Source organism: Palaemon carinicauda, chromosome 1 (genome assembly GCF_036898095.1).
Source record: "Palaemon carinicauda isolate YSFRI2023 chromosome 1, ASM3689809v2, whole genome shotgun sequence".
In the NCBI taxonomy this organism is placed as follows: domain Eukaryota; kingdom Metazoa; phylum Arthropoda; class Malacostraca; order Decapoda; family Palaemonidae; genus Palaemon; species Palaemon carinicauda.
The window spans coordinates 239,111,345-239,132,315 of record NC_090725.1 but is presented as its reverse complement, the minus strand read 5'-3'; the positions used below and the strand labels follow the sequence as shown (position 1 = coordinate 239,132,315).

Here is a 20,971-nt window from a genome sequence, read left to right as displayed (position 1 = left end):
TCTAAAACCTTTAAACACCATCATATTTTTTTTTCATGATGATTTATTCTTAGTTTCTCCAAAATAATTTTTATCGTGTCTGCACTTCATAGATATGCCACCCTTCACGCGAAACTGCACCGGGCCCGACCAGTTCAACTGTTCGGATGGCGACTACTGTGTTTCATCATCATGGGTTTGTGATCGTGACTTCGACTGTCACGACAAATCTGACGAGGCTAATTGCTCCACAAGGTACGACTTTGTTATTATTATAATTCAACCTCTTATTACAAAGACAAAGACTAGTGATGCTAATGTTTATTGAAATGAATATATTTTGCATGTATTATGTTACCCATGAAGTCTTGACCGTTCATCAGTTTTCATGATCTTAACATTGGGAACAATTTTGTTTATTATATATCATCTTCAGGTTCTTCTTTCAGTCTCTGATTTATGTAACTTCTTTCTTCTTTCTTCTCATTATTTCCATTTCGCTGACCCCTTTGGAGATGCCATTTTCCTTGACATTCCTCGAAAGAGCTTCACTTACGTGGTTCATTTCTGAAGTCGTTATTGTGGATTAAGCCAAATGTTTCATCATCTGCTTAAACTTCCTCTAACTGTTTCTCTTTGCTTTGGCCTCTCCTATTCTTTGGCTATTTGGTAAAGTAATGATAATGAGTCATTCTTTTGCCTCTTCTGTTTTCTCATGGTAAGACAAAACTAATAATCCATCTTCATCTTGTTTCCGAAAAATCTGCTGCTTTTTTCCAGTTTCCGCTGAAATTTTAAAGATTTCCGTAATTTGAGCTTTTGGTGAGAAAGTAAGATGAGCTATCCTGAAGAGAACTGGAAGTCCAGGGAGTGATAGGACAACGGGTAATGGGGAAGGTGCATAACTCGTACGAAAAAAAAAAGAGCATAGATTAGGAATCGGACAGGATGGAAATTCAGTCGGTCATTGAACAAGATGGAAGAGAGCAGATGGGCCTAGCTAGACGGCAAACCCTTCGAAATGAAAAGGTTTCGCATTAATGATGCTAGTGAATACCTGGATTAATAAAAATTCAGTCTTCTTCATACAATATTCCAACTTTATTCCAAGAATATGAAGCCTAACCGATTCCATTTATTGTATTATCTGTTTAATTAAAAAAAAAATTCCTGACCCTTTCTTTATGAAGTATGTATTGGTTGATAATTTACAAAAGGAAAATAATCCTTTTGACCTTTACTCTAACGTTCTTATTACTTTACTTGATTTCTTTTTGTTTTCAACGGGATGGTCAGCCTAATGCGGTGTCTAGCTCAAATCCAATAGATGGGACGTAATGAATGCTAAAGGAAAAAGACCTTAAGCCCCCCCCCCCCCAAGACAATTAACTATTTCTATATACGAAAAGTAGAAAAATAAGGATCACTCAAAAGAATATCAAAGTGAAAAGGGTCGCTGAATCGTTGTTTATTGTCAGGGTGCTATGTTTTACATGTAGCAAGAGAAAGAAACATTGCATCATTGAAAAAAAATGATCGAGAGTAGAGGTATGGATGGGAGGTCATTACTCAAATGAATTACCTTTGATGCAACCCTATTCAAGGGGAATCAGAGGAAGCACTCCAAATATGAGTTCTGTAATCTAAGTAGGGTTGGACAGATCCGAAATAAAGGAAATTAAAACTCTCACTACCCAAGCAAAATTTTTTATTGCTCTTTAATTCAAGTTTAAAGCTAACAATATTCTTATCATTGATAATATAAAATGAGGAATTGCACTAATCAAAATGTTTCAGATAATTTTATGGAAGGAGAAGCAGGAAAATATGTTCCAACCTCTTGGACGCATTAAACTTCTATCAGATAATGAGATCCACATTCATAGAGAAAAGAAGAATTTTGAGACTTTGTAACGCCATTGTGAATGAAAAGCAAGATAGGAGGTGTAAGGTAAAGGGATTATTGATATATGAAATAAATTAGTAGGCTGGAGAACTGAGCACCTACGAACATTACAATAAATTGAGAATTAAGTAATTTACAATAAATGATGAATGGTTGTGAAAAAAAATTATATATCTTTGGAATCTAATCTTGAGGCTGGATCTGCAAAGAGAAAAGTTTTAGCGGTGCTAAATTGGAGGACAACAACTATCCAGCCTACTAGTTGTTCAAGTTTCAGAAGTTACAAATCTTAGCTCGATTACCAAATTGTTATTTAAAAAATATGTAGAATAAAGAATGTAATAAGTAAGTAAATGTCCTTACCCAAATGAGCAATTACGTAAGTAATTACTACCCTTTTTTTAAAATAAAGATACTATTATGCATTTCAAATATCTCCTAAACGAATCATTGGATCAGTATGATTTTTCAGCACACTATTGTTAACATACCGACCTAATTAATGACTGACATACCATATTGCTATGTTTGTTATGTTAGGAGTTCACTGAAGAATATTACGCTTAATCCAGTCATCATATTATCTAAAGTGTTAGACAGAATTAGACGAGTGTGGGGTACTCGTCTAACCCCTCCACCAACACACCGAACAACCCCCACACCACTCGTTTACCCAATATTGCATTCTTCGCCTCCCTGTTTCCCTCTTCACCGCTAGTCACACTATCCCTGTCCCATCTTTGAATTTCCGTGTTTTTTAATTCAGATTACGTACAAAATATTTGAATATGACAGTATGTATATACGTATCATACATAAGTAGTAGTATTTGAGAGATACTCTTATAGCCCATGAAAATCTGAGTGCGTAAAACAACCATGAAAGCAATGACTAATCCCGTTCTTAAGGCCACCAGAATGATGTAGTGAGTTTTGGATTTGGCGGACCTAGTAAAATGGTTCATGGTTACTTAATTTTATTCTTACAATATATGTATTTATTCATATTGCTCCCACTTCATGAAAGTAATGAAATGGATGTAATAGTATTTACAATAAAACACGATGCACATGTGCATATATTAATGACTATTACGCATTGTAAATATATGGATAATTGATGAAGAGAAATATATGCAGTTTATAATTGTGTTATAATATGAATATGAAAGAGACAACTGAACAATATAATATATTAACTGGACCAGTTGACATTTTATGATGAATACACAGTGTGTAATAAATGGTAATAACTTCTCCGAGAATATCCAGACCTCAGGTAATACAGTAAATTGTGTTCATTTGGTTGATCATAAGGACTGCAAACATGGACCTTCTACTCCATGTACAGTATGTAAGATTTCTATTGTAGGCTACAGTTCTTAATAACGTGAAATACGTCTTGCAGTCATAGAATTGTATCATACTCGTAGTGGTAATCCTATCTATACATTGACAACTACAGAACATTGTAACTTTAGGATAAAGTGATGGGATAATGAGGGATGGACACAAATTTGATGAGAGAGGCAAAGAGCTAGTGGCAGAAGATGAGGGATAAGGCAAGGAGGCTTGGGATAAGGAGGGCGAGAAAGGGGAGATCGAAGTAGGGGATGTTACAGAATGGTTTGGGAGTGTGTTGTGGTGGTGGTGGGGGGGGGGAGGAGGCACAGAACTGCTAGTTTCCTTGGAATGCATCAGCATGGCTAGTCAGTTGTGTATTATTATTTACGAGTAAACTCGTAACAATGCTGGACTCCCACTTACAATTTTTTCGTCGAACGACGCTGATTGAAGCCAGTTACCTCCAGGAAATTAATAGATCACAACATCTCGTAATATGAGTGCTTTGTTCACAATGAATCTCCTTGGGCTCCCGACAAAATGCACACGTATGCATGGGAATCACTGGGTGCGACTGTATTCTTCGTGAGACAATTTTGGAAACCGGGATTCAAAAGAACATCCAACAACAAACGCCGAATGAGGAGCGACATCATTCGACAGGTTGCAAATGTATGAGGGACCAAAATCGATGGAGCAACACATGGAGCAAACATTCCTGCGACAAATATATTCACACATCACCTACCATGTGGCATGCTAGCCGGCCGGTATGCAAAAGTCCCAAGTTAGAGTCAAGCCTTATCTTACAACTTGGTGCCAACCTCTCCTGACACCTCGTAACTTATTCCATAGGATGAAACAATATGAAGTTATCACTCAGATCAGGGGAAAAGCATTAGAGAGCCCAGTTCGAATGCTTTTGAAATAGGATATTATTCTGAGAAACAAATGTCCGAATCATAATCATTTAGAATCTTTTTCCCAGGGAGAGAGATCTGTAACTTTATAAATTGACAAATTAATTTTTCACAATTCAGTATATAAGAGTTTTCGCCTGTAGTTTTAATTGCACAATGTGGCCTTGTGCTTACATCCCTTCTTGTAGTGGTTACAGTGATATACTGCTGCCATGATAAGAAGTCCAGGTCCAGGATCTGCTGCACTATGGTAGGGTCGTTCCTGCTGAGGAGTGTGTCACACTGCTGTAGGGTCATTGTGTGTGTGAGATGGGTATAGTTCCAGAGTTGATCTGTCGCAGCAGTGTTTTCGATTGTACCGTTTATCGTCAGTCTACAGGCGCCTGATGGCTGTGCATTTTCCTGCTATGTCGCTGGCATCATGCAATATGTACGATCGAGGTTTCCTATCGCTGTGCCATGATCCCCCGATTCATCCTGTCAGTCGGTCAATGTTCACATGCTCCCTATACCATATCGCTTGTACCTTCGTCTCAAATGTTCGACGCCCATTATTCTGTTGTTCGAATGGTCGTTCATGACACAAATTTTCCCATTGTCTCTCCAAAATGAAACATGAATATCGGTTGTTTGGAAGTTATGGAAAGGTCAGGAATGCACCAATCGACAACAAAATTTATTAAAAAGAAAAATTAGGAAAAGTGAGAGACTGGAACCAGACAACAAAATTATTTTGAAATTTCAATTAACTCTTCAGCTTTTATTCTCCCTGGAGTCCTAAATCTTCTGTTGGATCAGAGTTGTGATTTCAGCTTTGTAAGCATTACTGAAACTTACTCGGTATCTCTTCAAATTTCGGAAATATTTTTTTTGTTACTCTTAATATCTCCTAGTGCAGTATTACATGAGATTGAATTCCGTCGCCTATTTGCCATATTGCTCTCTTTATACTTGCTTCTAACCTTTTACTTCACCCACTCTATACCTGCCAGTGTAGACTTCCTCAGGTTGCTATTAAATCTTGACCTACAAACGAAATAAGTAAATTTTATGATAAGTTCAAGTAATACTCTTGTTAATTAATTTCTTTCTGTCATCTCATGATAAGTGTTTTTGGAGCATCCTGTTTACACATATGACGAAATTGCTTGGTTGTGTTACTCCTAGCCAGCTACCAGTAAGAATGTTGCATACAAATATCCAGTTAAATCTGATATCTGTACTACATTAATTTCTATTTGATATCTCATGCTTAATAGATTATTATTTGAAACTTATCTATAATTCCTAGCAACACGAAGTATCATAAAGAATTTTTTATTGATTAATTATTTACAGAACATGTGGAGCAGTTGAGTTCCGGTGCGGCGACGGTCATTGCATTTACAACACTTGGGTTTGCGATGCTGAAATTGATTGTTCAGATGATTCAGATGAAGCAAATTGTAGCAGTAAGTATAGAAAATAATTGTAAATTACGTATGATAAAATATAGGTTAATTATCGTGATTGTCCCCATATATTGCAGGTGTGCGTCCAAGATACGTATGAGGATATTTATTGCGGGGAATAACATACTTATGAGAATCAGTTAGAATTTAATGTTTTTCAAATTATTATTATTATTATTATTATTATTATTATTATTATTATTATTATTATTATTATTATTATTTATTATTATTATTATTATTATTATTATTATTATTATTATTATTATTATTATCCATCAATAATTTGTTATTTCTCCTCCGCTGTAGATAAGACTACTTTGAACCACACCTGTGGGGAAGGCGAAATAACCTGCATGGCCGAAGGCCGATGTGTGGATCTTCACTACGGCTGTGATGGCGAAAACGACTGTGGTGACTGGTCAGATGAGACGGATTGTCCGGCTGCTTCGTGTTTCCAAAACGAATTCAGGTCAGTCAAACGGAATTTTAATTGCAATATTGCTATTTTTGGCTGCTTATAATGTTTAGTGAAGAAGAAGGATAGCTGTCCCGTTGGTCGTTCGATCCGGGTATAAACATTGGATCTGGCGATCTATATATAGGGTTGACTAATGGGCATTAGGCTGGGACAGAAACATGCTCCGTATAAATGTGATTTCGGTGGTCCTCCCTCCAACTCCGTTTGTCCATCAGATGAAAGTTTGTGGTGGGTGGACGATTACCAAGAAAGAGCTAATTAGGTAGGCACATACATAGTAAGTATGAAGTCACATAAACGTTATTAGTCGGTTTCTGTTACAGTGATCTTGGGCTGAGTCTGTGGAAAAGAAACTTTCATTTGATTTTGGTATGGCTGTGAATACATCATTTGTCTGTTGAGATTTATACGAGAAGATATTTTTTTATTAAATCTAACGTTGAATTTCAGTCTTGGAATAATATATCACAATTAAATCCGAGAGTAGTACAATATAGTTTTGCCTTGTAATTATTAGATTGAGAAAATTCTGTGGTTGACACAATATTTTAGAGGATATGAAGTTAAATGAACTTGAAATGGAGTTTTGTATATATCAAATAGAATCCATGTATGTAATTTTACAGAATTATAAAACCTTGTTTTTTTGTGGAATGTTTGAATGGTTATAGGGTAGCTATAATTCTCAATTATTATTATTATTACTTTCTAAGCTACAACCCTAGTTGGAAAAGCAGGATGCTATAAGCCCAAGGGCTCCAACAGGGAAAATAGCCCAGTGAGGAAATGAAATAAAGAAAAACTACAAGAGAGGTTTAAGAACTATAATAACATTAAAATAAATCTTTCACATATAAACTATCAAAACTTCAAAATAACAAGAGTAAGAGAAACAAGATAGAATAGTGTGCCCGAGTTTTCTTTAGCATTAAAGGATAGTCATGTCACCTAAGTATGGAATCAAGCAAATTATAAGCAGATATATTTATGAAATCCAGTGCAAAATTAGGAATTTGAGTTGACCATGTTGCTTTCAATTTGACCTATGCTTGTAAAAATTGGGTCGGAGATTGCTGTTTGCCTCGAAAATACATCTGTGGACTGGCATGGCATATCTTAAACTTATGGCAAGCTGATATGTAGGTTACTCCAATCTTGAAAGATGTTCTAAATCACAACTTACTGTTAACAGTGTCTAAAGACTGAACACATCACAGCATTTCCCATACGTACAGAATAAAGGAAAACAAAAATGATTACTTACCCAGGTATTTTCTATCTTGCACAAATCTGTACACTAACCACCTTTTCCTTGAGTTAAGAAATAGGCAAAAATAATTGAAATTGTAAGAATTTTTATGCATGATGTAGTTTTTACTCCTTTTCTGTATGTGTTTGTGTTAATGCATCAGTGTGTGCATAATTCATTTTGTGACTACCCATGGATGTTGAAGGATATAGAGGTTTACTGTAAATGGTCTACGAGTATCTGTAAGGTTTACAATGCAAGGCTTGTGAATTCAAGGTAGGAATGTATATAGTACTATCTACATTAATCACATGAGCTAGAACTGTAATTTTGTGTTAATCAAGACTTAGAAAGATGTCATAACTAATGTAGTTAGTAATTCGCAAAGGCAATATTTCATATGCACAGTATGCAGCTGCAACTGCTTGTACAGACCCCTCAGATGTTTTTATTACTTCACAAAGGTTGGCATTATATGATAGTATGAGATATGCAAGCTGATTAAGTTAATTCTGTCTTAACATTTGCTGATAATACTGGTGTAATTTTTAAAGCTTTACATTTTTACTTTTCATTATGATCGTCATCATCATCTGTGTTAGAATTGAAGTTTCTCTTTTTTTGAAGTTAATAGCTTCTATCGATTTGGTAACTATAGAGAATTCAAATTAAAAAAAAATTCATAGATGCACGAGATCCATAAATTCTGATTTGTTATCTATAGACTTCATTTAATTTTCTGTGAATAAAAAAAAAAAAAAAAAAAGATAATTCATGTATGCATCTGCTCATAAGCTGCGATAGTTTACTTTCTCTATTAATAGTTTGATCTTTTAGCGCATTGACATTTAACTATTTGCTACGTGTGTTAAGAATTATAGATCCGTGTTGCAAATGGGTGTTTTAACATATACAGGAAGACGTTGTTTTGGGTGAATAAGTAGAATCCTAAGTAAGAACTTGCTTTTTATAGTAATTCATGTGTCGAGTTTGCAATTAACAGTCATATTTTGAAATTGCGTAGGCATTGAAATGAATATCAGCCATATATAAGGGGCAATAAGTAGTATAACGTAAAGTTTCACGGCTATCAGAAGGTTTCCACTTATTCAGTGCAATGGAGATGAAGTATAAACCTTTTGACATAGTTATAAAAATGGCTTATTAAGAAATTCTAGAGCAGTGGTAGTAAAGAAGCCTTGATTTGCGCTTAGTATGCGAATTCTTTTTCCTGCCGTAATCGTAATGGCATGTAGGGCTGGTAGAGGGCGTTACTTGAAAATGTAAGCAACACAATACTGGTATCTCACCTAATTGGGGTTACTATTTCATTGCAGGAAAATATAATTTTTCGGGGAGACAATATTTTGATTAGATCATTTTAGTTGTTTCTTTGTGTTACATTCGGTTGCCATTTTCGTTTTTATTGTTGAATCGGGGATGAAATCACCAAGTTGAATAAAGAGTCAAAACAATCATCCTATTGCATAACTAAGAGAGGGAAAGAAATAAGGAAATAAATAAACTACATGAGAAGTAATGAACAATTAGAATAAAATATTTCAAGACAATAACAACATTAAAATAGATGTTTCATATTTGAACTATAATACTCTAAAACAAACAAGAGGAAGAGAAATAAGATAGAATAGTGCCCGAGTGTACCATCAAGTAAGAGAACTCTACCCAAGACAGTGGAAGACCGTGGTACAGAGGCTATGGCACTAACCAAAACTAGAGAACAATGGTTTGATTTTGGAGTGTCCTCCTATAAGAGCTGCTTACCATGGCTAAAGAATCTTTTCTACCCTTACCTATAGAAAATTCGCCACTGGAAAATTACAGTGCTGTAGTTAACCTGTAAAATAAAATAAAGTAATGGCCCTACAATAAAAAAGGAGTCGCCGATATTCGTGAGTAGACGAAAAAAAGTCGCACTGAATTCCATTAAGGCTTTTCCAGATACTGAAACAGCGTTACATACAGACATGGTACTTGATTTGGAGGAATTGTTTCGAGGAAAATTACATACAACGTTAAACAACACAAGCAATTTCATGAATATAGCTTTACCAAAGCCCATTATACAATTCAACCATGATGCAGTCGCTACATTTCAAATTCAAAATACTGATAACTTCACTTAAAATCTTGATGATTAGCGAAAGGTAGAAGTATTGCTAAATAGTGAAATGTGTATATTTCCGCGCATAAGACGACCTTCAGATAAGACGAAGTGAAATCAATCTCATAAGCATTTGATCGATTCAAGTTTCGTTTGTCCCAGTTCAGAATGCCATAGACTACTTCAACAAGTGCTTCAGCCAAGTTAGATCCTAAGGAATATTGGAAAGGTAGAAAAGAGGATGACTTGAAAAGGTTTCATCAACTGTTTACGACACGGTAGGTTAAGAAAAGTGCTAAACCTATCATTAAAGGTTTGGATATTTAAAGATCCTTCTTTAATGACAGAAGCAAGGGACAGGACAGTGTCCTTAAGGCTGACCATGTACTGTATACATATGATCAGCGCCCAAGGTCCCTCTCTATCAAACTGCAATCAGGGAAGATCAAGCAAGGGCTGCTGATGTCTCAGCAGGTAGACATATAGGGTCCCCAAACCACCCTTCCCTAGCTCATAATATGGTTGGGTTGCAGACACCACAAGAGACCAAAATCCGTTAGATGTACTCGTTGTACTCAAATATGTCTGAATATGATAAGCAACTCGATGTTTAGAATGCAGAATAGAGTAACCAAGAAAAGTCTTTTAGATGGATCAAAGATATATCCAGATACCATACTCTCATCAAAAATAGATGAATTAGTCCTTAATTTATTTTTTTTTTTTTTTTTTATCAGTCAGATAACCACAACTCCCCCTTTCAGGTGTGACAACGGGCGTTGCATTGAACCCAGCTGGGTGTGTGATGGGAGCGATGATTGCGATGGGGGTGAAGATGAGGCCAACTGTACCAAGCCCACGACTGGAACGGTAAGACTCGCATGAAAAGGAAGATGATCTTCATTGGTACTAGACAACAACAAAAGAAACAAAAAAAGAAATTGTTTTAATATATTTTTCCTATGTAGATTTGTAAATGTTTTGCATTGGTTGATGGAAATACCATCGCCAAGTTAATGTTTGGTCGTATCATTGGTCTTTTAAAATTTTGTGGTGTTTTATGATAGATAATGAATCGTTTTGGGAATATTTGGCCTTTCTGACGCAGTTGCTGCATTGTAAAGATAGCCTTTCTGGTCAATTCATGATATGAAGACAAACTTACATTTGTCTTTTTCAGTTTTCCCAACTTTTCTTACAACACCAGACGTCCTTGCATGGCTTTCTCTGAAAGTTGTTCACTAACATTTTCATCCCCTTAACCTTCATTAAGAGATAATAAACTGCTCTACTCTTATTGTCCTATTTTTCTAATACTGTTCAGTACTCTATTTACTGGTTCAAAAGGTCTTGTTTTTCAAAATGATTTTTCCTCAGATCTTAGACGACCATTTTCCCACTTCTCTAAGCTTGCTTAACTTCATCAATCAGAATAGTGTTAAATTTTAGTGTATCCCGGATGTCCCATCGTTTCTCTTCACTTTTAATTTCTCCATTTTTTCATACTGTACTTTGTTTTTTATTTTATCTTAGCCATAATTTTCTTCATCCGATTTTTATTTCAAAGGTTTTCATTATTCCCTCTTCTGTTTTGTGTTTCTGAACGAATTGGCTCACAAATGTTCAATTGTATCACCTGCCTCTTGGCATCCTTCTTGTTTGTGACCATCCCTCCTTCCTTATCAGAGGTACAATTCCTACTTTTTTATTTTGTTCACAAACCAATTTAATCCTTTTTCAGAGTTTTGTGATTCTACTTTTTATATGCCATGATCTAAGAGTTGTTCAAAGTAGCCATTTTCCCCAATATTTACTTACTTTTTATGTTCTTCATGACTTTCTTTTCAAATTTTCTAGGTTTTTAATCCTTATAAAACTCTCTTCTCTTTTCCTTTTCATCCCCGACTATTAACTAGAAGATAGTGATACGAATAAGTTAAGGTTCATCTCTAGCGAATGTCCGAAGAATAAGTTAGGGAAAAATGAGTAGTGATAAGGGTTTGGTGATAAGAGAACGGTAGGTAGGGGAAAAATCACGAGGTTGACGGCGACTCAAGTTACAAGCGAGTATTTTATGGTGTTAAAAATTAAGAATAATTCAGTATTTTGAAAGTTTGTTTAGTATTTTCCTTTATTCTTATTCAAATTCTCTCATTAAAAAGATAGACTGACGTCGGACACTACAAAGTAAATTGGAATGTCTAGTGTTTACATTTTTATAATATAACAGATTAATTAGATGCGACCATTTTAATACTCGTCAGTTGAGTTGAAAGCTTTAAGAAGTGTTTACTTGACTTGGCTCTTGGATGTGAATTATTTCTTTGTCTTTGACAAAATGAAGCAATTATAAAATCTGAAAAGGAATAAGACTTTAATGAAGGGTAGAAAATTATTTGAAAATATTTGAGAAATTATCTTCATTGTTAGAAAAATTAGCATACAGCTAATGACGTGTGTATCTCTGAGGACCAAAACTTGAATAGAACTTAATAATTTAAGTTCCGGGACAATTTTTTGGTTTATGGTAAGAGGCAAAATGTTAGACGGTTACAAATTGTTTTATTTTTGGCAGTAAATTACAGCTATCTTTGATGTTTGATAATGATGTATAAAGCAGCATTTTGTTTGAAAGAACCTAATAGGCAATAAACCTCTTTATGGTGGATAGCAGGTTAAATTTAATTACTCAACAGTGGATTACTAAATTTTATCGATGTTGACTCGGATATAAAGATTATTGATATTAAAGAACAGTTTGGTTGGTGATGAACTTTGTAATTGTTGTTTGTGGATTATAAACTTGGGTTGTATAATATGTTATTGATGATACTGTATTACAAAGTCATATTATCGATGATGGTGAATAAAAAATCACACAATGTTATTAATTTACTTGTAGCTTGTTTATGATTGACATGTTAATCAGAATATCATTTGTAGATGATAGATAATAACTTATGTATACTAGCACAATACTTGTTCATTATAATTACTGAGCAAAATATCTCTCGTATGCAGTAACTTAGCATACTGATGTTGGCAGTCATGTCTTGGTTCATTTAATTTTAGGAAAGGTGTTAACTTATTAAGTGTCTGCTCGTATTAGCTTTAAGACCTGAGAGTAATTTCAAGATTATTTGCAAAAGCTTAGAATTGGAATTTGGTAATGGACTCACAAAAGACCATTCGAGCTTCCCTTTTTTTTTTATTTTTCTAGGAAGAGATGTCATTTATTTGGTTACATATTTGCTTTAGAATTTTATGAACCAAATAACGAAAAGTCTTCATGAAAACCATCCATTAATAACATTGTAGATATTTTAGGCATTCAGTCTATATAGGTAATGATTTCTGTATTTTTTTCTGTATACTTGGATGCATAACGGCTTATGAAAAATTACCATATGAACTAAAACCCTCTTTCTTCGCAGGACTCTGATGCTTGCCCTGCGAACTATGTCTCATGCTATCCAAGTTGTATTGCCCCTGACTGGCAATGTGATGGCGATGCCGACTGTCCTGATGGCGAAGATGAAAAAGATTGCCATGTTGCCTGTGCCTCAGACCATTTCACATGCAGAACCTTGACTTGCATTCCATGGAGGAACGTGTGTGACGGCCACCATGATTGTCTTTATGGTGATGGTAAGTTATGTAATTTCCACGTTTAATGTAACTAATGTTGTAAAAAAAAAAAAAAAAAGTGTATTCAAGGTATTTCATTACTGAATGTTCCTGCCTAAGCTTTTGTTTATATATTAGGTCTGTTAGGGGATTTTAAAAGTGCTCTTACATGTATGTACACAGTATATTAATTTCTCTACTAAAGAAAACAGGATACTTTATTTGAGATGCCTGTTGTCTAACACTTGAACATTTCACAGATTTAAACTAATTCATATTAAGATAATTAGTTTTCTAAATATAATTCTTGTACAGTTCTCTAAAGAAAAGTACAGCGCCAACATAGTATCAGATTAACTCCGTGTAAACCTTGATCATTATCATCATCAAACGTTTATGTAAAATGAGTCTTTACATGCTATTTTATCAAGTTTTATGCCATCTTAAACGCGCACCAAGACTAGGTCTCCATCGGACACCATTGTTTACTGATTCCTACCTACAGGTCTTAGTCATATGTACTGATTTTGTGACTAAATGTTCCTCATCCCGTCTGATCGTTTACTTGAACGGTGAATATTTGGGTAATCAGCCATTTTCCCAACTTATGGCGTCTCACATCCACCTATTTCTCATTCGTTAGATGATCTTAGTTTACTGCAGCCGTGAATATTAACATTCTAAAGTCCCAATTTATCAAAATGTTTTCCATTTTCTTTGGCAATGCTCATATTTCTACTGCATAAATTAGTACAAGTGATTAATACTGCTCATTCGCTTTCTCTACTAATAGGGCATTATACTTACCAGTAGTTTGGCAATAGCTTCCAGTTTTCTGAATATCCTACTGCCACCTTTCTTAGGCTCTTTCAACTCTTTCACAGTCGAGGATGGCTCCAAAGTAATAGAAATGTTTAACCTCTAACAAACCTTCCCATAACAGGGTTCTCAACCATTATGTTTCCCTTATTTACTCCTGTTATACATTTGGGATTTCTAAAATCTTTTACCCTGTGTATATATTGTAATCCAAAATACTTCCAGTGACATCATATATTATATTTTTTATATGGTACAGCATTCACCCCACACCTTCCGATTGTCCTTTCACCTTGTTTTTGAGTCCTTTTATTTTTTGCTGACTGCTTCTCGAATTGTCTGGCTATCTATTTCTACATGATAAAGAGATTTAGTCAGTCAGCTGAGTCCTCAGTCTTGATCTGATCTTTGTTCTTGTTTAGCACAAGGATTATATTCCCACAAGGGAAATGGATTTCATTCAGCTAGCTGAGTCTTCCCTCCATATCTGACATTTATTCTAGAGTACTATAACGCAACTTTGATAATTTATTATATTCTCACAAGGGCAAGAGAATTCACTTAACCCACTAAGACGTCAGTCTATGTCTGAACTTTGTTTCAAATTCAATACTATGGAATTATGATAATTGATTTTTATTCCCACGGTGGAAAGGGTACTTGGTCACCTAGTCAAGTCGTCATTCTATATAGTTTTTTTAGTTTAGCAGTCAAACCTTCATAGTTGATTAGCAAATTGTCATTCCCTCTGTTCCAGACAGGGAAGGGGAATTCAACACGTCAGCTAATTCGTCATTCAAAATCTAAATTTGGATACAGCCACTTGATCAAGATGTCTAGTATATAAATGAATGCTGTATTGTTTTAATGTTAATTTAATGAAACCTCGATAACTGATTTTCAAATTGTCAAATTTATTTCCATAGGAAAATTAAATTCATTCTGATATCTGAGTTGTCATTTCATATCTGAATTTTGATTTTAGGTTATCACACTGATAAATTATTAACTTATAATGTTCCAACAAAGGAAAGGAAATCCGTGCAATTAATTGAGTCATCAGTCTATTTTGGGATAGCTTTGTTTTAAGATGATTGTCAAGCCCTTTATTCCCGTACAGGAGAGGGAAATCAATTGGTTACCTTAGTTTTAGACTGAGAATTAGCGTCTTCTGCATTTCATGTTGTTTTATAGTTACGTTTGGAGTATGAAGTTGGGCAAATGAATTGGTCTAGAATAACCTAGATGAATGGCTACATATATGATATATGATATAGCAGTGTTTTGTGTACTTTTAAATTTCATATCTTTTTTCCACTTAGAATTAGTATTTTAATTTAGTTACACATTTCAAGTATTTTTTTTTAAAGATGACCAGTGAGCAACCCGTATGGAAACCCCTCTCTATTCAAATTTAATGCTCATAGTGCTTTATTCAGTTCGGATCATTATATTTATTTTTTATTTGTAAAATTGATAAACATGTATCATGGAATGTACAGTTTTGAGCTATGGTCCTTAATTAGTACTAAGTTTTTTTTTTTGTGTTGTAAGAACTGTTTTGTGCTGTACAAAGGTGACAATTAGATTTATAGCAGGTTAACGACCCTTGGAAACTCCACTTTTATTTCCACATTATGTAACATATGACATGAAGTTAAAATGTGAAATATGATATGACCTTATGTCATACATTGTTAATGTATGAACCAGCGTATAAGTATCACCGTTAGTCTACACAAAATGGTGGATGTATTTAGAAAAGAGGACACGTCTAGTGAATTTTGCTTTTACATGTAAAATTATTGCAATTGATATATAATGTTCATGATTCCAATCACAGTTGACAGAAATATCAATATATTTTATTAGCCCTTTTTTGGTGACTTCTTTGCTCAACAAAATTATTTGTATTTTTAAAGGTTTAAAAGTGATTTGGTAATGATAGTTTGAGGTTCCTAATTTTCTTAAGATATGAAGGGTCTACTTTGTAGTAAATTTATGGCAAAAGTTTTTTTATAAAGGTATTTTCCCATATATACAAAAGGGGCTTGCATAGCTTATGTTTTTTATTTTAGCAACAAGCTCTAGAAATTCACTTTAAAATCCAACTTTATGCCTTTACAAAGATTTTTTCATTTATTTTTGTAACAGGGGTGTTGGAGTTTGATTTGAAAATTATCACCTTACCTTAGCTGACATTCTATTATTATAGTCATTAGAAAAGCCGTGACTTAATTCAAGTACTGTATTCGTTTAATTTATTTTTCTTTGGCCTTGATTTTAGAAAGAATATTTGAATCCCATGACCCTAATGTTGACAAACTTATTTTGCTCTGCAGCCTTAGAAGTTTTCTATTTTTATGAATGCCAGTTTTATATAGCTTCTTAATCCAACTTTTACTCTAGAAATCTTACTTTCCCACTTACCAGTTAGCTGTTAGACAAATATTTAATTGTTTTTTAATTATTTGTTGGATACATATGCACTTTCCTAGATATCAAAGATACATATGGAGGTTCCTAAATCTCAAAGATACATGTGGAGGTTCCTAAATCTCAAAGATACACATGGAGGTTGCTAAATCTCAAAGATACATATGGAGGTTCCTAAATCTCAAAGATACACATGGAGGTTGCTAAATCTCAAAGATACACATGGAGGTTCCTAAATCTCAAAGATACTCATGGAGGTTCCTAAATCTCAAGAATACTCAACTAACTTGGGTAGTCATTTCAACCAAGAAATTTGTTCTGATAAGAGTCCCAAATAACAGGCTTTGAAATTTTTTGCTATTGAGATTTTATATTTGATTAATATAAGATTTTTATATCTCTTTCTGACATCATGGGTTGTAGTACAGTACTTTGAAAGGCAGCATCATTGACTTCTCTGTGGTCATCCATACAGTTTAAGTTTCATTATGACTTAAAGTATACGATATACTGTATCAGAAATATGGTTTTCCTATTCTTACAATATTAGTGTTGCTGAGTACTAGTGTTAATTATCAGAGGATAGTTTGAAGTGGGAATGTGACTTTACAGTATTTGCATGTAATTTCACATTCTGTTACTACGTATCATTTACATTCCTATTTGTATGAATCCCAAGGTGTTGTTACGGTATCTATAACCTACTGCAAACTGGAGTAGAAAATATTTTATCCAGTCATTTCTATAATTTTTTTTTTACAGTAAAATACAGTATTTTTACGATAAGAAATATGCATATGGAATTGTAAAACTTTTGCCATATAAAATCAGAACTCATTTGGTACGTTTTAGATATTTATATATATTTCACTTACATTTTAATGTCATGAAAACTCTTAATACACTCTGCTGTATAGACTTGAGAATATAGTTTGTTATGATTGTCCAGTTATTTATTGGATCAAACAGTGGCCTGGTATAAATAAACATAAATTAGAAATGTCTAATGCACAGAGACAAGTCTACCATTCTTTTAACGGAAATTATGAATGCACCAGGGAACAAGATTATTATGTATATCTTATTTTTTCAATTATTTTATTGTATATACTCAACTAAATGTTGAGGATAATAGGGAGGCAGATATAATTGCTGTTGCAGGTGTTGAGGTGCCGGTGATGGGAGATGAGAATGAGAGAGAGATTACAAGAGAGGAAGTGAGGAGAGCACTAGATGAAACGAGAGTAGGAAAAGCATCTGGTATGGATGGTGTGAGAGCTGAAATGTTGAAGGAAGGGGGTGTGACTGTAGTTGAATGGTTGGTGAGATTGTTTAATATATGTTTTGTGCTGTCAATGGTACCAGTAGATTGGGTTTGTGCGTGTATTGTACCACTATATAAGGGTAAGGGAGAAGTGCATGAGTGTTGTAATTCAAGGGGTATTAGTTTGTTGAGTGTGGTTGGAAAAGTGTATGGTAGAGTATTGATTAATAGGATTAAGGATAAAACAGAGAATGCAACCTTAGAAGTACAGGGTGGTTTTAGAAGAGGTAGGGGTTGTATGAATCAGATTTTTACAGTTAGGCAGATATGCGAGAAATATTTAGCAAAAGGTAAGGAGGTGTATTTTGCGTTTATGGATCTGGAGAAAGCGCATGATAGAGTTGATAGGGAAGCGATGTGGAATGTGATGAGGTTACATGGAGTTGGTGGAAGGTTGTTGCAAGCAGTGAAAAGTTTCTACAAAGGTAGTAAAGCTTGTGTTAGGATAGGAAATGAAGTGAGCGATTGGTTTCCAGTGAGAGTGGGGCTGAGACAGGGATGTGTGATGTCGCCGTGGTTGTTTAACTTGTATGTTGATGGAGTGGTGAGAGAGGTGAATGCTCGAGTGCTTGGACGAGGATTGAAACTGGTAGAAGAGAATGACCATGAATGGGAGGTAAATCAGTTGTTGTTTACGGATGATAGTGTACTGGTTGTGGATGCAGAAGAGAAGCTTGGCCGATTAGTGACAGAATTTGGAAGGGTGTGTGAAAGAAGGAAGTTGAGTTAATGTGGGTAAGAGTAAGGTTATGAGATGTACGAGAAGGGAAGGTGGTGCGAGGTTGAATGTAATGTTGAATGGAGAGTTACTTGAGGAGGTGGAACAGTTTGAGTACTTGGGGTCTGTTGTTGCAGCAAGTGGTGAAGTGGAAGCAGATGTACGTCAGAGTGAATGAAGGATGCAAAGTGTTGGGGGCAGTTAAGGGAGTAGTAAACAATAGAGGGTTGGGCATGAATGTAAAGAGAGCTCTGTATGAGAAAGTGATTGTACCAACTGTGATGTATGGATCGGAGTTGTGGGGAATGAAAGTGACGGAGAGACAGAAATTGAATGTGTTTGAGATGAAGTGTCTAAGGAGTATGGCTGGTGTATCTCGAGTAGATAGGGTTAGGAACGAAGTAGTGAGGGTAAGAACGGGTGTAAGAAATGAGTTAGCAGCTAGAGTGGATATTAATGTGTTGAGTTGGTTTGGCCATGATGAGAGAATGGAAAATGGCTGTCTGCTAAAGAAGGTGATGAATACAAGAGTTGATGGGAGAAATACAAGAGAAAGGCCAAGGTTTGGGTGGATGGATGGATTGAAGGAAGCTCTGGGTGATAGGAGGATAGATGTGAGAGAGGCAAGAGAACGTGCTGGAAATAGGAATGAATGGCAAGCGATTGTGACGCAGTTCTGGTAGGCCCTGCTGCTTCCTCCTGTGCCTTGGTTGACCCCGGAGGTAGCAGCAGTAGGGGATTTAGCGTTATGGAGCTTCATCTGTGGTGGATAATGGGGGAGGGTGAGCTGTGGCACCCTAGAAGTACCAGCCGAACTCGGTTGAGTCCCTTGTCAGGCTGGGAGGAACGTAGAGAGGAGAGGTCCCCTTTTTTGTTTCATTGGTTTGATGTCGGCTACCCACCAAATTTGGGGGAAGTGCCTTGGTATATGTATGTATGTATATAATCTAGTGTACTGTTGGGTGGTTTTCTTTAGAATTATTATTATTATTATTATTATTATTATTATTATTATTATTATTATTATTATTATTATTATTATTAGCTAAGTTACAACCCTAGTTGGAAAAGCAGGGTGCTATAAACCATGTAAGGGCTCCAATAAGGAAAATAGTCCATTGACGAAAGGGAGTTAGGAAACAGATAAAATAGTGTTCTTGAGTGTACTTTCAAGCAAGAGAACTCTGACCTAAGACAGTGGAAGACCATGGTACAGAGGGTTCAGTACTACCCAAGATTAGAGAACAGTGGTTTGACTTTTGAGTGTCCTCCTAGAAGAGTGGTTAACCATAGCCAGAGAGTATTCTACCATTATTTAGAGGAAAATAGCAACTGAACAATGGCAGTAGCTAGTTACGTAAAAGTATTTTCCCTTTGTTATAAAATAATTATATTGAAAGTATGGCATTGCTAAAAGATGAGTCCTGGCTCCAAAAGGATTGATAGACCCACGTCTTGAAATAAAGTAGTTATAGAAATTATTTAGAATAATAAAAGGGACATAATTCCAGAATTTGCTAATGAAGAAAACCAGCAAGCCAAGTGGTGTGGTAATACCAAATGTTTTGTTGAGGAAATGCAGCATGTCCTATAATTTTTATCTCCACTCACATTTAATCTAAAGGGTGTCTTTATTTACTGGAGTTCTAATTAGATGTTTTCTTTACAGATGAAGTGGGTTGTGAAGCAACAGAATGTGAATATTTAGAATGTTCACATGCTTGCAAGTCCACAGGATTAAACTGCCTCTGCGATACAGGATTCACCCTTGCTTCAGACAATGTCACGTGAGTAATGTATACTAAATCTTTTTTATATGATTCTGATTGGACTTGAATGAAGTATTTACTGATTAATTAGGATGTGTTTCTTGTAGATAGGAACATTGTAGTTACTGGTCATCTGGACTATGATTAAGAGTCAGCCGGACAGAACTAATCAGTATCTGAACTACAATTTATACCTGCAGATATTTAGTAAGCAAAAAATTGAAATGTGATAAAAGTGAAAATTCTGGGAAAATTCTGTTTATGTTCTCTGGCATGTGGTATATATAGCTCTTATGCAGTTCTTATCATGGTTCAAGAAAAATGCATACTCTAGTAGATGTGTGAATCTTTGAATCTAACATTTAAGTTACGTGATATTATTTTAGCTTCTATTCAAGGAATCATATGAATAATATAAACATATTTTATGCTACATCTATAAAATTGTATATTTAAAGTAGAAGTGGTATGTTCGAGATATCTAGTTTAGTGCAGAAGAATGATTTTTTTTCATAAACGTTATATTTTCATGTTAACATTGACTTGCAAATATGTCTCCCAAATATATGTTTATGCTTGATTTGTTAGTATCTTCCTATTTTGGTTTATGAATGGATTTGCCTAAATGGTTTCTGCACATAATAATAACAGGAAATGGTGAAATGATCTGAAAATTCATGGTGTTCGGCTTTACAGGACAGAAACTATTTAAAGGGTGTTCTTCCAGATATAATATATTCATAATTAGGGAAGAAATTTTATGTTTTTGGAAGTTTACCATTTGGAGTTTCTGATTTTCTTTAATGTTTTTTTTTAGCTTTTTA

The 20,971-nt window shown here is 34.8% G+C and overlaps 1 protein-coding gene across 1 annotated transcript in view; it reads left to right on the top strand.

Moving 5' to 3' along the window:
• LOC137638559 (low-density lipoprotein receptor-related protein 4-like) overlaps window positions 1-20,971 on the top strand; it is a 196,829-nt gene that overhangs the window by 170,701 nt on the left and 5,157 nt on the right. The window contains exons 5-10 of the mRNA XM_068370720.1: window positions 93-234; window positions 5,487-5,599; window positions 5,909-6,071; window positions 10,219-10,324; window positions 12,889-13,102; window positions 20,048-20,165. Of these exons, the coding sequence (XP_068226821.1) occupies window positions 93-234; window positions 5,487-5,599; window positions 5,909-6,071; window positions 10,219-10,324; window positions 12,889-13,102; window positions 20,048-20,165 (856 nt within the window). The remainder of the gene's footprint in view (window positions 1-92; window positions 235-5,486; window positions 5,600-5,908; window positions 6,072-10,218; window positions 10,325-12,888; window positions 13,103-20,047; window positions 20,166-20,971) is intronic.